Source organism: Marmota flaviventris, chromosome 9 (genome assembly GCF_047511675.1).
Source record: "Marmota flaviventris isolate mMarFla1 chromosome 9, mMarFla1.hap1, whole genome shotgun sequence".
NCBI classification, from domain to species: Eukaryota; Metazoa; Chordata; class Mammalia; order Rodentia; family Sciuridae; genus Marmota; species Marmota flaviventris.
In genome coordinates this window covers 7,978,327-7,995,684 of record NC_092506.1, presented here as the reverse complement: position 1 = coordinate 7,995,684, position 17,358 = coordinate 7,978,327, and the positions used below count along the sequence as shown (strand labels likewise).

The following is a 17,358-nucleotide window of genomic DNA, read 5'->3' as shown; positions in this document are numbered from 1 at the left end:
ACATCTCTGCTGATGTCCCCTCTGTGGAGTGTTGAGACAACCGAGAGGTCACTGCTGGAGACAGGATAAGGAGGAATTCCCTCAAAGCCATTCCAGGACCTCTCCGGACTGGCTCAGCTAGTTACAGGACTACTGTCCCTCCCCGGCCTAGTCAGGGCGAGGGACCTGGATCTTGCATATGCAACTGGTCCCAAGCAGCAGGTCAGGCCCTTACCTGTCCACTGACCACCAGGGTCGGCTCTGCCATGGCATTTGAACAGCTCCTGGAGGGGACCGGGGGCATGGGCCTCTTCCAGGCCCTGCAGGTCTTGACCCTGCTGCTCCCGGCCATCTGGATGCCTTCCCAGCTGCTCATGGAGAACTTCTCCGCTGCCGTCCCGGACCACCGCTGCTGGGCCCGCGCCCTGGACAATGGCTCCGAGACCCCCACAAACCTCTCCCTTGAAGCCCTCCTGGCTGTCTCCATCCCACGGGGCCCCAACCAGCAGCCACACCAGTGTCTCCGCTTCCGCCAGCCACAGTGGCAGCTCCTGGACCCCAACGCCACGGCCACCAACTGGAGCGAGGCCGCCACAGAGCCGTGTGTGGACGGCTGGGTCTATGACCGCAGCAGCTTCACCTCCACCATTGTGACCAAGGTAAGGGACTCCCCACATCAGCCTGCTCAGCTTGCCTCCCGTGACAGCCACCCACCCATAGCTGAGGACCCAGTGGCCTGTGTCGCTGATGATACAGGACGTGCTACTCTTTCATGTTAAAGAGTTACTCGGTGATATTTGTTAAAGTGCCCGAAGGAAGACTTTACCCAGGACATTGTGATAGGGTCAGAGATTGGGCTCAGTCCAAATATAAATGGGCGACGTGTAGGCGAGGAACTGGGAGGACCAGTGGCTGAGGGGGGTTGTGGCTAAACCGACCTTGCAGGATTCCTGCCAAGTCAGGCCAGGCCGTCAGACGGCACTGGAGGGGGCGGAGGAGGCTGAAGAACCGCCAGATACTCAGAGTGGGATGTCCTTGCTAAACTCACTTGGCGGGTTCTTTGCTAAAATCAGATAGTGCAGGAAGTTCCCAGGTGGGCCTAGGAGAAGGTTCAGGAAAATGACCAGGGTTTGGCCAAGCGAAGAATTTTTCTCACTCCATCCGTATTTCCTGGCCGCCTGTGGTGACCCCCGTCTGGACCTGGGCTGGGTCACTGGTGGATGAGGAGGCCCCTGGGGGTGTCCCGTCGGCATTTCAACCAGGAGCGTGGGCAGAGCAGACCCTCCCGCTGCAGCTTTTAGGTGGCAGTCACTGTTCCCATGATTGTCTCTGGTCCCAACCTCCCCTCGGTCGTGGGGGGAGGGTCCTATGATGGCCTCTACCTGGCAAGCAAAGCTGTGAGGACCGTGCCGCTGTGCAGCTGGGTGACCCTGGAGCATTGAGGTCACTGCTAGCAGACCCGTCTCCCACGCCATGGCCTGCCACCAGGAGCTAGGGACCCATGGTGGGTGGCTGACAGTTGCCTCCTCCTCTTCTTCCAGTGGGACCTGGTGTGCAGCTCCCGGGGCCTGAAGCCCATGGGCCAGTCCGTCTACATGGCCGGGATCCTGGTGGGCTTCTTCTTCTGGGGCCTCCTTTCCCACCGGTGAGTCTCTCCTCCCCTCTGGCCTCCCTCAAAACAGAATCACAGAGGCCAAAGGCACAGAGGTACCAGATGAGAGTCCCTCTTCCCTAGGAGATGGAGCCCCTAGATCTGCCCTGTGTCCTGAGCTGCAGGGACAGAGACTCCCGAGAACCTGACATCTGAGCCTCCGTGCTGTAGCCTGGACGGTGGGACTCGACCCTCGGCCGCGGCACCCAGCTGCCCTGAGCAGCTACTGTGAGCCAGGGGCTGTGCGCCCTGCCCCCGGGAGCCAACGGCCTCCTGAGAGAAACAGGCTCCTCGTTTTCTGAACTCCGGGCTCATGACGTGCAGTGGAACAGAAATATGGGCAGGGGCCATGGGGACAGGACGGGGTGGACTCAGATGGGGGGTGGAGGGATTTCTAGAGGAAGTGGCATGGAGCAGAGGCCCGCAGGGCAGACTGACAGAGAGGAAGAAGCCAGAGGGCGTCAGTTGTGTCCAGGGCTGCATTGCCCAGTGGTCAGGGCCATGTCCTGTGTCACACAGGCCTGAAGAGGTGGACAAAGGCCAGAGCCGGGGGACCTGCAGGCCTGGTTGGGCTGCTCTCCTGCCTCTGAAGTGACCAGATCCTGCCCCTCACACCCCCCAACGGCATTGTCTTGCGTGTCCTGAGATGGGGTGTCCCCTCAGCCCTCCTCCCTCAGGCAACACGGGGACAGTTCTGGGCCCACATGCTCCTGGCTCCTGTGAGTGGGAGGCCAGCTCTGCATGGGGGTCCCTGTCCCTCACAGCTGCTCGTCACCCCCGCCCCTCCAGGTCTCCTCCTCCTGCCTCCTCAGTGCCTCCACTGCCTGGCCGTCCCTTCCAACCCAGAGGCTGCTCTAGGTGTCCCTTAGACCTTGGCCAGGCTCCCCGGAGTGAACCCTCTCCCATGTCCACTGCCCCACCCTCAGGTCAGCCAGCCACAGGCCTGCTGCCCACGGCCGCTCCCCTCCCCCACCGAGCGGCCCTCACCTCCCCACCAGCCTCTCCTCTGCCCCTTGGTCCTCCAGTCCCAAGGCCTCCCCTGGACATGTCACGTGGGCCAAGCACCTGCCAGGCACAGGGACACACTCGGTCTCCAGGAGAAATGGGTGGGGAAGGAGGCGGGGAGGGGAGCACTCAGCTTGTCCAGGACACAGATGAGTAAGTGAGTCACCACGGAAAGGTACCGCAGCTACAGAGCAGGCAGGAAAGAACCGGCCAGGACAGGGCAGATTTGCAGATGGACTGGAGCCTCCTCTGACCAGGTCACGTTTACACTCAGACCTGAGGCTGAGAGGAAAGCTCTCCTGGATGACCTTCCTTCTCTAAGCTTCCAGAACATCCACACTCCTGGTTTGCCACCCGCCTACCAGGGAGCTCAGCCTGTCCCTGCCCATCCATCCCTCCCCAGGTGGACACAAAGCTAGTCCAGCCACTTCCACTGCGCCCGCTGGGCCAGGCGCCCACTGCTGACCATACCTAATTGGCCCTCAATCTAGAGGTCTAGGAGGCAGCACAAAAGCTCAGGCACTATCCCCCCCAACACCCCGGCCCACCAAGGCACCGTCCTGTCCCCAGGGAGCCCAGCAGAGTTGTCATTACTGTGCTGTATTGTCCTGACCACGGCAGGACCCAGGCAGCCTGCGAGTGGTCCGGGTTCCACACTCAGGGACTCCATCCCAGGACTCGCTGTGTCCTGGGGGCCATCTATACTGGAAGCCAAGCTGGGATTGATCTGTGGGTCTCCTGGTCTGGGCCTGGTGTCCACGCTCCTGGGTGCTGTGCAGACACGCAAGGCCAAGGTCTGCCCCCAGCTCCACCTGCTCAGTGTGCACTGCAATTGCACTGAATGAGTCGCATCTGGGGCTGGGCTGGTCTGGAGGACACGGCGAGCCCGGGCACCAGGATGGGGGTCGGCCTGGTCTCCTGGGACTTCCTGTCCCCGTGGGCAGGTGAGGACCGGGCTGGCTTGCCTAGGGCCATGTGCACTTGGCCTCCTTACTCCTACAGCCCCCTTGCTTGGGTTTTGATTTTCACAACAAACCCATGAGGCACGTCATTATGAACATCCCAGTGTGTGCCCAGGTCACCCAGGAAGGGCAGCGCTGGACTCAAAGCCAGGCGCATCTGACACCAAAGCCCACGTTCTTGACCACGGGCCGCACTGCCCCTGAGGGCACAGCACCTGGTGTATGGAGACCAGTACTCCGTGTGCACTCCCAGCAGCTCCAGAAGCTTCCAGAAGGCTTTGCACCAGTCTCCTTGACCTCGGGGGGCCCTCAAAGGCAAGCGCTTTGCCGCGCATCCTCGTCCTCCAGGCCCTGCTTGCTTGTCTCCCCAACAGGTTCGGGCGGAAGCCGATGCTGAGCTGGTGCTGTCTGCAGGTGGCCGTGGCCAGCACCGGCACCGTCTTCTCCCCGAATTTCTTCATCTACTGCAGCCTCAGGTTCCTGAGCGCTTTCGGGCTAGCGGGCCTCATCCTGACGTTGTCAACACTGAGTGAGTCCCTTGGGGGTGCCCCTGCCCTGGGGTGGGGGGAGGGCACACCCTCACTTGTGCGTCTGCATCGCCTTCCAGTGGTGGAGTGGACCACAACCCACAAGAGGGCTGTTTCCATGACGATACTGGGATGCACCTTCAGCACGGGCCAGATGGCCCTGGCCGGCCTGGCCTTCGCCCTGCGGGACTGGAGGGACCTCCAGCTGGCCGTGTCCGTGCCCTTCTTTGCCATCTCCCTGATATCCTGGTCAGTGCAGGGTGGGGTGTCCTCCTGAGGGGGACCCGGGGTGGCAGGGAGTCCCTTCCTCCCACTCCACTGCCCTGGCTAGCTGCGGTCCTGACCTGTGGGGAGCCCTAGATGGCGATGACATGAGCTGGGCCCTCCCTGCTCACCAGGCAGTTTCCGGTGACATTTCAAAAAAGACAAATAATGTTTCTACCTTTTTTTTTTTTTGAAAATGGGAAGATCTGGGGCCACCGGCCCGGAGTCCCGCCAGAGTCCCAGAGCAGACTTTGCCTTTGGGCTGGGCTGCGGGTGGCGTGACTTCCTTGGCTCACACCCGTCCCCAACACCAGGTCAGTCCTTCCAATCACTTGGCATCAAGTCATGAGGACCGACGTTGGCTAGGAAAACACATCACTGTCACTGTGCTTCTTGGTGCTGCAGAAATCCCTGAGGTCTGGGAACACCTGCTTGTGTGGGGACTGGGGGAGGGGACTCAGGAGAACAAATACAAATTAGTGTCACCGTAAGTTCTCTTGAGCTGGAGCCCGGCAGAGCCGGGCCCTGATGAGCCTGCTGTGGGCGGGTAGAGGATGACACTCGCCCTCAAATATTTACTGAGCTCCTGCTGCAGGCCAGACATCAGACCAAAACAGACAAAAAGTCACCACTGTCATGGAGTTTGTATTCTGTAAACAGGATTGACAGGAAGGAAGGCGGCCATCCCATAATTGTACAGATTAGGTCACCTTGGTCACGTGGGGCCGGTGCCTACCTGGTGTGGCTCACAACACCAGGGGCGTATCAACACGTCTTCTAATAAGGAAGATGAAGTTATTGGATCGGAACCCTGGCAAGCTGCCTCTTGAAACCACGGTGTCAGACTCCCCCAGAAGTCCTTCTCAGCTACCCTGCACCCGAGCCCCGGTGCACGGGGCAAATCATTAGGGAAATGCTTCTCCCAGCCCATCTGTCCCTGAGGTTGGGGAAGGGCAGTCGCTCAGTTCTGCCTGGGGATGTTTCAAATGAGCCTTAAACAAAAATGAGCTCAGTACCACGTGGCCATTCTATTAGAGAAGTGGCCCCCAAATCACTGGACAGGTGGCCACCTCTGGGGACCTCCCCTGCCCAGGCATCCTGGCCAGACGCACAGCTCAAGTGGGAAGGTTCTCGGCATCTGAGGGTGGCCAGGCATTGGGACCCAATTCTGAGCCTCCTGGCCTGGCACTGGAAGCACCCAAGAGGAAAAACCTGTCTGTCTTTGGTACCATCCAGCTGGAGGCCCGGCCACCCACTGCCCCTCCCCCCATGACCCAGAGAGTCCCAGTGGGGACAGGGACAGTCAAGTCCCGACCAAAGCACCTGCTTCCTCAACAGGTGGCTGCCAGAGTCTGCCCGGTGGCTGATTATCAGGGGCAAACCAGAACAGGCGCTTCAGGAACTCAAGAAGGTGGCCAGGATAAACGGCCACAAGGAGGCCAAAAAGACGCTGACCATAGAGGTGAGATGCCGCTGTTTGTGACCCACAGTGTGAAACTCGACCTGGGAAAGGACATCCACTGAGGTGTCCCCCTGTGTTATCAGCACCATCCCACTACGATTTCCCAACGCCTCCACCCACTCCACCAACAGCACAGCCGTCAGCATCTCTACGAACACCGACCTCCACACCGTCATATTCCCATCTCCACAGCCATGCAAACACCATTACCACCGTCACCGTCACCACCGTCACCATGAATATCACCACCATCGCCATCATCACCGCTGTCACCACCACCAGCACCATCACCACCACCATCACCATTATCATCATCACTACCATCATCACCACAATCACCACTGTCACCACCATTACAATCACTACATCACCACTGTCACCATCACCACCATCACCATCATCACCACCATTACTATCATTGTCACCATCACCATCACCACCAGCACCATCACCACCATCACCATCACCACCATCACTATCACCATCACCATCACCATCACCACCATCACCATTGTCACCACCATCACCATCACCATCATCACCACTGTCACCACCATCACCACTGTCACCACCATTACAATCACTACATCACCATTGTCACCATCACCATCACCACCATCACCATCACCATCACCATCACCATCACCATCATCACCACTGTCACCACCATCACCACTGTCACCACTATCACCATCACTACCATCACCATTGTCACCATCACACCACCATCACCATCACCACCACCATCATCATCACCCCCATCACAACCACTGTTACCACCACCACCATCACCTTCACCACCGTCATCACTATCCTCACCATCATCACCCAAAACAAAACACCTCATTATCACCTGCACCACCCACCGCCAGCCCGCACGTGCTGCACACCTGCCTCCTGGCACTTCTTAGTGTATTTGGGGAGCAGGTTGTGCTTATTTAAAGGAGGCTCTTTCCAGAAAGCAGGTGTCAGATGGGGACATGCTGCAGAGACTAGAGGAACCCTGAGCTCTTGGGGGTGGGAGGACCGAGCAGGCTTCCAAGGAGGAAGTCATGGTGGGGCTGAGATGAAGACAGGGTGGGCAGGACCAGAGGCACAGGAGGACAGGGTGGACACTCGGGGAGCACTGAGGAGTGGCTTGGCTACAGCAAGCCTGCCCTGGAGCCAGCCAGGGGACGGAGATGGACAGGGGCCAGAGGCCCCTCCTCCGCTCAGGCAAGGTGGCCTTGGGAAACGTCAGGGGTCCAGAGGGAAAATTCTCTGCCCCATGGCACCCTAGCACTGGGCACACCAGTGTCCAGAAGCCAAGACCATCTGCCCACCCCTCCCCACACCTGGACACCACTCTAGGCGTGAGGCAGGCAGGGCCATTGTCCCAACACCACTGTGCCCTGTTCTCCCTGGAGGTGCTGATGTCCAGCATGGAAGAAGAGATGGCCTCTGCAGAGGACCATGGGTCAGTGCTGGACCTCTTCCGTGTGCCAATGCTCCGCTGGAGGACCTGTGCCATGCTGATGGTGAAGTACGCTGTCCTGGTCCCTTCTCCCAGAGACAGGACGGGGACATGGGCTGGTGTCCAGGCAACACAGTGTCCTCAGGCCTCACAGGAGTGCCCAGGAGGCCAGAGGCCTGGCAGGCAGGGAGGGTGGAAGGGACCCAGAGGCTGGTTTGGGTTTGGCCAGCTGTGGAGCCAGCACTGGTCAGGCTGCAGCCTGGGACCAACCGAGGCTGCTGTGGGCCTTGGAGACTTATCCCAGCAGCTGCACCCCCGGAGGGCCACCGGGCGGGCATCGCCTCTCCCCTCAGGGCACCCCACTCCACGGAGGGGGAAAGTGGAGGCCAGCAGGCTCAGTAACCCACCCAAGATGATGGAGCTGGCGCTAGAACCCAAACTGCGCGGCCTCCCTGCACATGGGCTCTGTCACCACCAGGCCCCCTCCAGGGAGGCCCCGCCTGGGGCCCAGGGCCACCTGGGACCTGCAAAAGCCCCTTAAATTCCTTTGAAGTGACGTCCAACAGCTTATTAAGAATGAAGATCAGGTTTGATTAGAATTTTATTTTGAAATAAGACTGAAGATAGGGAAAAAGTTTATTTTGTGCTGTATATAACTACATACGGGCTATTCCAGCAAGTGTTCACCACCTCGGACAAAGAATAGGATCAAATGCTTTTTAAACTCTTTTATTTTTAGCCTAATTTTTTCTGATAAATCAGGAGGAGGCCAACATCCAGGGCCACTCCCCACCCCCACCCCCTCCACCCCCGCTCAGAACACCTTGCAGGCTCCCTCCTTTCCGGCCAGTTTCCTCCGTTATGCAGACAGAGGCTGCGAGCCGAGACCCTCTTGGGTTTCAGCTGATAATCCAGCTGTTACCGAGGAAGGTTCCAGATCCCTGAGTGTCCTGGCCACTTTGGGCCCCATTCATGCTGGCCTCAAGTGACACTTGCATAGAAACCCTGAGCTCTGCCGGCTTTGGGTCGCAGTAGTCGTGGCCAGAAGGCAGGGCTGGGGGCAGCGGTCATCCTAAGAGGATGGGGACAGATTTTAAAAGGGGCTGGGGTTAATTTCACCTCACCGTGGGGCTGAGTGTAAATCTAAATCCCGCCTCCAGAGGGTGGAAACTCAGGTTCTGTGGTTCAGATGCCCGGGGACTCCAGGGCTGGGGCTGCCCCCAGGAGCCCACCGGAGAGGAGGGAGGCAGGCAGGGGTCTCGGGGAGCTTGGGGCTGGGTGGCTCTTCCAGCCTCTGGGGCTCTTGTGGGCCGCGGCCACCAGCTGAGGACAGCACTCCCGAGGGCTGGGAAACGGGACCTCTGCCCTGAAGGAGCCTTGGCTGCACAGTCCCCTGGGGACCCACCGGGTGAGTGTCCTGTCTTTCAAGACTTCAAGGATGTAGCATCTGGAGACCCGTCCGTGTGACTAGCTTCTAGAAACCAAGCCAGAGGGGCTGGGGGGCACTGAAGGGGCAGCACAGCTTGACCCATGGAGACCCTGAGACTGGCCTTGGGACCAACCAAGACAGCGTCAGGTCATCCAGCTGGTCAGTGGCCAGGGAGCCCCGGAGGCACCGCCCCAGCCCGTTGCCACCCTGTCCGGGTGTGGACTGGAGGCCGAGGCCTCCCTGCCTCTTTCTGGGCAAGCCTGGCCCTGGGAGACACGTCCCGCACTAGACAAGCTTTTTGCGCTCTGGCCATGGCAAGCTCTGATGGGCAGACCTCGTGGGTGGTGGGAGGTGACTCGGGGGCTGGGGTCCCTCTCCTCTGTGGGCCGGGACCCACCTCTGGCTCTGCCCGCAGCTTCTCCCTGCTGTTCTCCTACTACGGGCTGGTCCTGGACCTGCAGAGCCTGGGCAGGGACATCTTCCTCCTGCAGGCTCTCTTCGGAGCCGTGGACTTCCTGGGCCGGGCCACCACCATCCTCTCGCTCAGGTTCTTTGGCCGCCGCATAACGCTGGCGGGCTCCCAGGCCCTGGCCGGCGTCTCCATCCTGGCCAACATGCTGGTGCCACAAGGTGAGGCCCAGGGACCCGCTTCCCTGCCCACCCCACCGCACTGGCCATCTGGCCTCCTCCCCTCCCCCAGCCCCAGAGAGGAGCGTGTTTGTGGCCACAGTCACTGTCCGCCAGCTCTGACGGTCACACATCGCCGCCTTTGTTGCCGTGGCTCAGGAATCCAGTGCCCCCAGCCAGCCCTGCCCCCGAGGTTCAGAGAGGCCAAGCTGGTGCCCAAGGTCACTCAGCTAGCGAGACAGACGGGGGGCGGGTAGAGCTGTTGCTCACACTGAGGCGGAGAGAGCGCCGAGCACAGTGGGTGTGTGCGTTGTGCGAGCCGTGTGCGTGCGTGTGCGTGTGTGCACATGCATTTCTTCTCTCATTAAACAGCACGTCAGGCGTGTGCAGGGATCTGGGGAGCTGCCAAGGGCCCCGTCTTCCTTTCTTCTTTCTGAATGAGGCTGTGAAGCCCCAGAACTGGGAGGGAGGCAGAGGATGCTCGCGGCAGCCAGGAGGGTCTGATGGAGGAGGAGGGAGACGGTGTCCCACCCCGCAGGCCCCAGCAGGAGCCCGAGCGCCCAGTGACAGGCCGCACTGAGAACACATCCAAAGACCAAGCCTTTCCGTGGGATCTCACCGACAGTTTAGAAGATTTTCCTATTTTTTTTCCTTAGGTGCTGGGGATCAAACCCAGGGCCTCACCCATGCTAGTCCGCGCTCTGCCACAGAGCCACACCCAGCCCTCGAGGCCCTTCGTGACCAGGGGTGGGAGGGGAAGTCGAGGCCCTTGGCAGAGTGAGCCAGACCGGGACCTTCTTGCCAGGCTCGTGCCACACCCCGCCCTGGTGCCTGCAGACAGGCCAAGGCAGTGAGATGGCTTCTGGGGCCCGGCACACCCAGGACCTACCAGGGGCCTGGTGGCCTCTCCTACACAGCCAGCTGCCCCCAGAGGCCCAGCCCACGGCCAGGCGACCTCATTCTGCACTGTCCCCACCTGGCTCTGGTGGCTGGCCCGGCATCAGCCCTGCCGGGGGCTGGCAGGAGAACGCAGCCCCCTGCTTCCGCCAGCAGCTCTCGGGGTGCCCCTCGTGCAGACCCACTGCCCCCTTCCTCTGCGCAGACCTGCAGACCCTGCGCGTGGCCTTCGCTGTGCTGGGGAAAGGATGCTTTGGGATGAGCCTGACCTGCCTCACCGTCTACAGGACGGAGCTCTTCCCAACCCCGCTGCGGTAGGCTGGGCGTGCCTGGAAGGGCCGTCAGGGTTAGGGCAGGGCGAGAGAGGGACCCCAGGAGGGCCCTGGGAGGCACCCCGGGATCCACAGCCAGGGCCGGGAAGGACCTCCCAGGACAGGCGGACTGGGGCCTCCTGCCGGGGGCTTGCCATCCTCGGGTCCCCTCGGCAGACGGAGGCTGCAGGACCGGCCTCTGGAGCCTGCAGCAGCCCACGGTTGACAGTCGGGTAGACTGAGGCTGGGGTGACAGACTCGCCTGGCAGAGGGCGGGAGCAGCTCGTGGGGCCACTGGTGGTGCGCCCGTTCTCCCGGCTGCCCGTCCTCTCCTGAGCGTGCTTTGGATGAATATTTACTGAGTTTGTGGCTGTCGTGGGGAAACCTGAACTCAGTGGCCTCCCAGGAGCGCTGAGGTGAGCCCCGGTCACCTAAAGAAATGACAGACCCTGCAGAGTCTCCTAAAGGACCAGATGGGAAAATCCAGGTGGCCCGTGGAGGAGGCAGCATTTCGGGCGGCCTTGAGGAGCGCCACTCTGCAGCCCTTCCCCGGCACCCCGCTGCTGCAGTGGCAGCCGTGATGTGGCCCTGGGCCCTCTTCCCCACAGGATGACCGCGGATGGCTTCCTGCAGTCGGTAGGCCGCCTGGGAGCTATGGTGGGCCCGCTGGTCAGGATGGACCACCAGGCGCTGCCCCTGCTGCCCCCGATCTCCTACGGCGCCATCCCCATCGTGTCCAGCCTGCTTCTGTTCTCCCTCCCGGAGACCCAGGGACTGCCCCTCCCCGACACCATCCAGGACCTGGAGAGTCAGTGAGTGCCCGCGGCCACCCGGGGAGGGACTGGATGGAGCCGGGTTGGGGTTCAGCTCCACAGCCACCCTGCGGGGACGATGACAGGCTGCTCCCGCTGATGGGCAGAAAGGCAGGTGGGAGGGATGAAGTGACGGAGCCCAGGGTCCTGGCCTGGCTGCAGCTGCACCTTAGGCAGGAAAGGTGATGGCTAGGGACAGGCCCAGCCGCCAGCCAGCCTGGGGCGAGCGCCCAAGCAGGTTCCGGAACCTCTCACCAAAACCCACCCGAGAAGGCCCACAGCGTCTTCCCTGGTCCTGGTCCCCTGTTCCCACCAAGGCCAGGCCAGAGGGACGCACTGTGAGTGCTTTCCACGCCCCCGCCCCACCCTGCAGGAGCAGATCCTGCCACCTGCATACCTTCCTCCCGAGAATAGAAGGAGGGGACATTCCCCCACTCCGTCTTGTAGCCAGACCCCCCCCAGGGCCTGCCCAGAAGCCAGGTGGAGGTGCCGCAGCTCACTCCACGGAAGCAGGGCCTTGATTCATTCTTTGACTTACTTCAAAGATGGCCCTTGCCTATTGTTTGAGCACTGTCCTGGGTTGGGGGACACAGCACAGGAAAAGCCCTAAAGTCGCAGGCTCCCCTTCCCTAACCCGGCCCCACCCCGCCCTCCGGGCTGCAGCTGCTTCACCCCCACTCTCCTCTCTGGACTATTCTAGGGCATCAGCTGTGGCCAGGGGCGACCAGCAAGAAGTGGTCACTCTAGAAAGCACCTGGCTCTAGAAATCTGCCGTGTGGAGCCCTTTGGTAAAAAAACTTTTGGGGACAGAGTTGCCTCTTCTCCCATCCGAGGGTGGAAGCCAGGTGGTCTCGCCCAGCCTGGCTGCCTCGGTCAGCTCCATGGACGCCGCGGGTCCTGTCCCTTCCCTGCCACGCCCACACTTCACACACCTACTCAGCCACCCCGACTGGAGACGGGCTTCCACCCTCACCCCCACCACTTACAGAGCCCTCATCTGTGAAGGGGAAATGATTTTGGGGCCTCCCTCCCAGCATGGGCCGGAGCTGGCTAAATGAGCCTGCTAGAGGAGGTGCCAGGGACAGGTGCGCAGGTCGCGTCCTGCACCAGCACCCAGCCAAGAGGCAGGTGGGGTCTGAAATCCAGCCCAGCCACCCTGGACCAGCCGCCTGCCACACAGGGGCTGTGCCACTCTGAATAAGGAACTGTTTACCCATCCATCGGGGATCACAGGGGTGGCCAAACACGGGTCAGTTGGATTGACAGCACTTTATTAGTCACGCACCTTCACAGTCCAGGGAAGACGACTCCATACGGCACACAGAGGTCCTGCACCAAGGACAGCCGGGACTGTGGGAGGCCGGCATTGTCGTGCGGAGAGGGTGGGCTGCTCCTGGCTCCTATAAGTGGGTGTGATTGGCCTGTTTGCTGGTGGGCAGGGAACGGAACCCCCACTGGGGTAGAGGTGACAGGAACTGTACTCGGTGCCCGCATAAGGAGGGACCTCTCTCACATGCGACGCACACAGACCAATCAGTCTTACCTCCTCGCACTCCAAATCCATCTACTTCTCCTTCTCTGTGGCGACCACCTTGATCCATGCCTCCGTCGCCTCTGGTCCTGACTGGTCCCTGACATCCGCACCGTCCTCATACGCAGCCTCAATGCTTATTTAGAAACACAGTTCAAACCCCCTCTCTGCTTAAAACCCTCCAGTGACTCAGAATGCAGGTCACATGTCCCCCCCCCACAACAGGTCTCTCCTTGGGCAGCCCCTGAAGGTCCCCAACATGATCTCACACACAGTATAATTTAAAGACTTTAAATCAGATGAAAGATGTTTTGGGACCAGAAAGTCTCTTCAAACTATGTAACACAATTCTAAATAATCCATGAGTCAAAGAAGAAAGCACAAGTTTTAAGAAAGTAGAAAAAGAAAAAAAAAGTTGATTCAACCTAAATTAAGCAGAATAAACAAAATAACAAATAGGAGAAATCAGAGAAATAGAAAAATAATAAAGTCAATGAAACCTAAAGTTGGCTCTTTGAGAAAATCAATAAAATGTTTAGACTTCTAGCTATGCTCATCAGGAAAGAGATAGAAAAGATGTCTACTACCAACAAAAGGGAAAGCAAATCCTACAGACTTTACAATGATAATCACAGACTATTATTACCCTATATACATGTGTGATTGCACCACTGGTGGGACTCTGCACCGAGTTCAGCCAGAGGAAGAAGTTGAGCTCCATTTGTATACAATGTGTCAAAATGCATTCTACTGTGATGAACAACTAATTACAATGAATTTATTTTATTTTATTTTTATTTTTTATTTTTTATTTTTTGGTATTAGGGATTGAACTCAGGGTCTTTTGCATGCAAGTTGATTTAAAAAACAAAGAGAGACTATTATGGGAAATATTCTACCAATAGATTCAACCACTTAAGTGAAACTAACAGATTTCTTGAAAGACTCACCCCCAAACTCACTCCAGAGGAATATGTAACCTTGTTACCCCTGAATCTATTAAAGAAATTATATTTATGATTAAAACCTTCTCATGGAAAAAAAACTCCCCTCCTGGATGTTTTTCCTAGTGAATTCTGTCAAACATTTCAGCAAAAAATAATAGTCACTTGGGGGCTGGGTTGTAGCTCAGTGGCAGGGTGCTTGCCTAGCACATGTGAGACACTGGGTTTGATTCTCAGCACCACATCAAAATAAATAAAATAAAATAAAGGCATGGTGTCCATCTACAACTATAAGAACATTTTTAAAAAATAATAATAGTAACTCGACACAAATTCTTCCAGAAAATTGAAAAAGAGGTAACGCTTCCCAACTCATTCCATTAGCCTTGTATCACCCTGATGCTAAACCAGAAAAAGACAAGAAAACTGTGAACCAATATTGTCCATGGACACAGACACAGTCATCCTTCCTCCCCCCCCCCCTTTCTTTCTTTCTTTCTTTCTTTTTCCAGTTCTGGGATGAAAGGACCTCACTGGTGCAGGGCAAGCACTCTACCCCAGAGCCTCGCCTCCAGCCCAAGACACACAATGTCTTGACAGTGAGCAAGTTGGCTCCAATAACATACTGCAAAAAGGACATTATGGCCACGTGGACTTTACTCAGGAATGCAAAGTGGGTCTGACGTTTGAAAATCAAGGTTAACAAATTAAATTCTAACAAACTTTTTAGGTTCAATAGATGCAGTAATAATATTTGACAAAATTCAAAATCCATTCCTGATACACAACGCTCAGCAAATAGGCATGAGAGGGAACTTCCTCACCCTTAGAAAGGACATCTGTGGCCCTAAGGAAGGCACTCTGCTGCCCTAGAGGTAACACCACTTTTTTTTTTTTTTGTAGTACTGGGCATTGAACCCAGGGCTTCCTATGTGCCAGGCAAGTGCTCTGCCACTGAGCCACATCCCAGTGTCCACCTTTTCTGGGGGACAGTGTCTCACTAAGTTGCACAGGCTGGCCTTGAACTTGCCATCCTCCTGTCTCAGCCTCACAAGTAGCTGGAATTCCAGGCACAGGCCACCATACCCAGCTGGTAACCTCATATTTCTTTCCATAAGACTGAATGTGCGATCAGGAACGAGGCTAGGGGGTCCCCACCTCACCACCTCAGCTCAACACTGGCCTAGTGAAAGCAGCAAGGCAAGAAATGGAAATAAAAGGCATACAAATCCGACAGGAGACAAAACTGTCCTTATTTGCAGGTGACATAGTTGTCTAGCAGGGACTAAAAATCTCAGTGTGATCAAAATGTCGATTCTCCAAAATTTATAGATAGAAAGAAATCCCAAAGAAATTGACAGCAGACTATTTTGTTTATATTGACAGTCGCATTCTAACATTTATATGTAAATGCAAAGAATCTGGATTAGCCCAAAATAATTAAAAAGAAAGAAAGGGCTGTGGACAAACCTCAGTGATGGAGCTCACCTAGCGAGGGTGAGGCCCTGGGTCGGATCCCCAGCACCAGAAAGGTTTATTCATGTGACAGAGAGAGACCAGAAGCAGAGTCATGCACAAATGGTGAACTGACTTTCCAATTGTGTCCAAATCAATTAAATGAGGAAAGGATAATCTTTTCAACAAATGATTCTCAAACACTGGGTGGCCACATAGGTAAAGGGGGGAGGGAGGGGGGACTCGGCGCTAATTCACACCATAGCCAAAAATTAACCCTATCATAGACTTAAGTGTAAATATTAAAATTATAAAAATTTTTAGAAGAAAACTGGAGAAAATCTTAGCAACCTTGGGTTTGGCCAACATTCTTAAATACAACACAAAAAATATGAGAGGAAAAAATGATCCATGGAATTCCCTAAAAAGTAGAAACTCTGCTTTTTCGAAAGACATTGTTTCAAAAATAAATTGGCAGGCCACAAGCTGGGGGACACATCCGAACACCCTGTGACAAAGGACTTCCCTTCAAGAAGCTGGAGGAACACTTCCAATTCAACAACAAAACCATCCCATTTTTATAACATGCAAAAGTCCCGGGCAGATGCCTCCCAAAGAGGATGTATGGGCGCCCGCCAATAGGCACAGGAAAAGACGCGACATCGCTAGGAAAATGCAAATCCAACCGCAGCCAACACCGGCTCGCGCCCACCCAGCTGGCGAAAAATGGAAAGACCGAGTATTGGAGAAAACATGGAACAACTGTGGCCCCGTGAAGTAGAATGGCCACTTGGATAAAAAGAGAGGCCATTTCTTAAAGGTTTTAACCTCCAGGGCTGTGGCTGGGTGGAAGGGGGCTCGCCTCGCCTGCGTGAGGCCCTGGTTCCATTCCCAGCACACAAGAAAAATAAGATTTAACATCCACCAGCAGAGGACCCGGTCATTCCCATTCCCGAATATTTACGAGGATAAACTGAGCTTGGCCCAAGCAACAATTTGTATTGAATGTTCATAGCGACTTTATTTGCAATGACTGAGACCTGGAAGCAACAGGTATCCATCAACAGGTGACTAGAGAAACAAAGGTGGACACATCCACACGGTGGAATTCTATGCATATGTTTTTATGCTCACACACAATTGGGTGAAACGAAAACTGATCTTCAGCAATCAGTGTTAGAGGCGTGTTTAGTGTTCGGTGATCCATCAGTGTTTGCCAGGATTAGGGGAGGGGAAGGACAAACGGCCCAGGGAGCTGGACTGCGGAGGGAGATGTCTGTGGCTTTGCTCGTGGAGGTGGCTTCGCGGGTGTACACAGGTGTCACATGTATGGTTGATCATACTGGAGAAATTGATCCTTGGGCTGGAGCTGTGGCTCAGAGGTCGAGCACTCGCCTAGCATACATGAGGCACTGGGTTCGATCCTCAGCACCTCATAAAGTAAAATAAAGACATTGTGCTCACCTATAACTAAAAAATAAATATTTTTTTAAAAGAAATTTATACGTTAAAAAAATATGTTTTTGGTGCTGGGAGTGGAGCCCACGGCATTACACATGCTGAGCAGGTGCTCGACCTCTGAGCCGCACCCCCAGCTCTGTGTGGGTCTTTTTTCCAGCCAGATCTGGCTGCGGAGGAACAGGCGTGGGATTCAGGATGCCCACAGTGATGACGCTAATTAAGGTCCCCAAGAGGCTCGGCAGTATTGCTGTTGGTACCCTTCGATATTCATGCAGTGGAGCCTGAACCTCTGGATGTGATGATGGCCACCTTACTGACCTTCCCCAAAGCCCTTGAGAAAAACGTTGCAGAAATCCAAACGGAAGATCTTTCTACAAAATACCTGAGCACTGTTCTTCAAAACCGTCAAGGTCAGGATAAACAAGAGAAGATGGAGTACTGCCGCGGCCCAGAGAAGGAGTCACAGTGGGGCAGGAGAGGCAGTGCCGCAGCTGGGTCCAGCAAGGGAGCTAGGGAATTAGTGGGAAAGGACCAAGTCTGGTGTCCAACAGCAGCACTGCCGCAGGGTGGCGGTGCCAGGATCGGCCT

General features: G+C 56.6%; 1 protein-coding gene across 2 annotated transcripts; it reads left to right on the top strand.

Moving 5' to 3' along the window:
• The first annotated feature begins 245 nt into the window (after positions 1 to 245).
• Positions 246 to 12,143, top strand: Slc22a11 (solute carrier family 22 member 11). Of its 2 annotated transcripts, XM_027944035.2 has the most exons (10): positions 246 to 638; positions 1,521 to 1,624; positions 3,972 to 4,126; positions 4,205 to 4,373; positions 5,727 to 5,850; positions 7,257 to 7,372; positions 9,148 to 9,362; positions 10,462 to 10,570; positions 11,176 to 11,379; positions 12,080 to 12,143. In XM_027944035.2, the coding sequence occupies exons 1-10, from the start codon at positions 246 to 248 to the stop codon at positions 12,141 to 12,143; spliced, it is 1,653 nt and encodes a 550-aa protein (XP_027799836.2). The 2 variants fall into 2 exon arrangements, with proteins under 2 accessions (XP_027799836.2, XP_027799837.2); XM_027944036.2 differs by lacking the exons at positions 9,148 to 9,362; positions 10,462 to 10,570.
• Positions 12,144 to 17,358: the final 5,215 nt, after the last annotated feature.

Excerpts from the sequence above, each read along its gene's own strand:
- Slc22a11 (XM_027944035.2), top strand. The coding sequence starts at position 246 with ATGGCATTTGAACAGCTCCTGGAGGGGACCGGGGGCATGGGCCTCTTC. Across the intron at positions 4,127-4,204 it reads CCTGACGTTGTCAACACTGA|TGGTGGAGTGGACCACAACC; the intron begins GTGAGTCCCTTG and ends ATCGCCTTCCAG. Across the intron at positions 7,373-9,147 it reads TGTGCCATGCTGATGGTGAA|CTTCTCCCTGCTGTTCTCCT; the intron begins GTACGCTGTCCT and ends CTCTGCCCGCAG.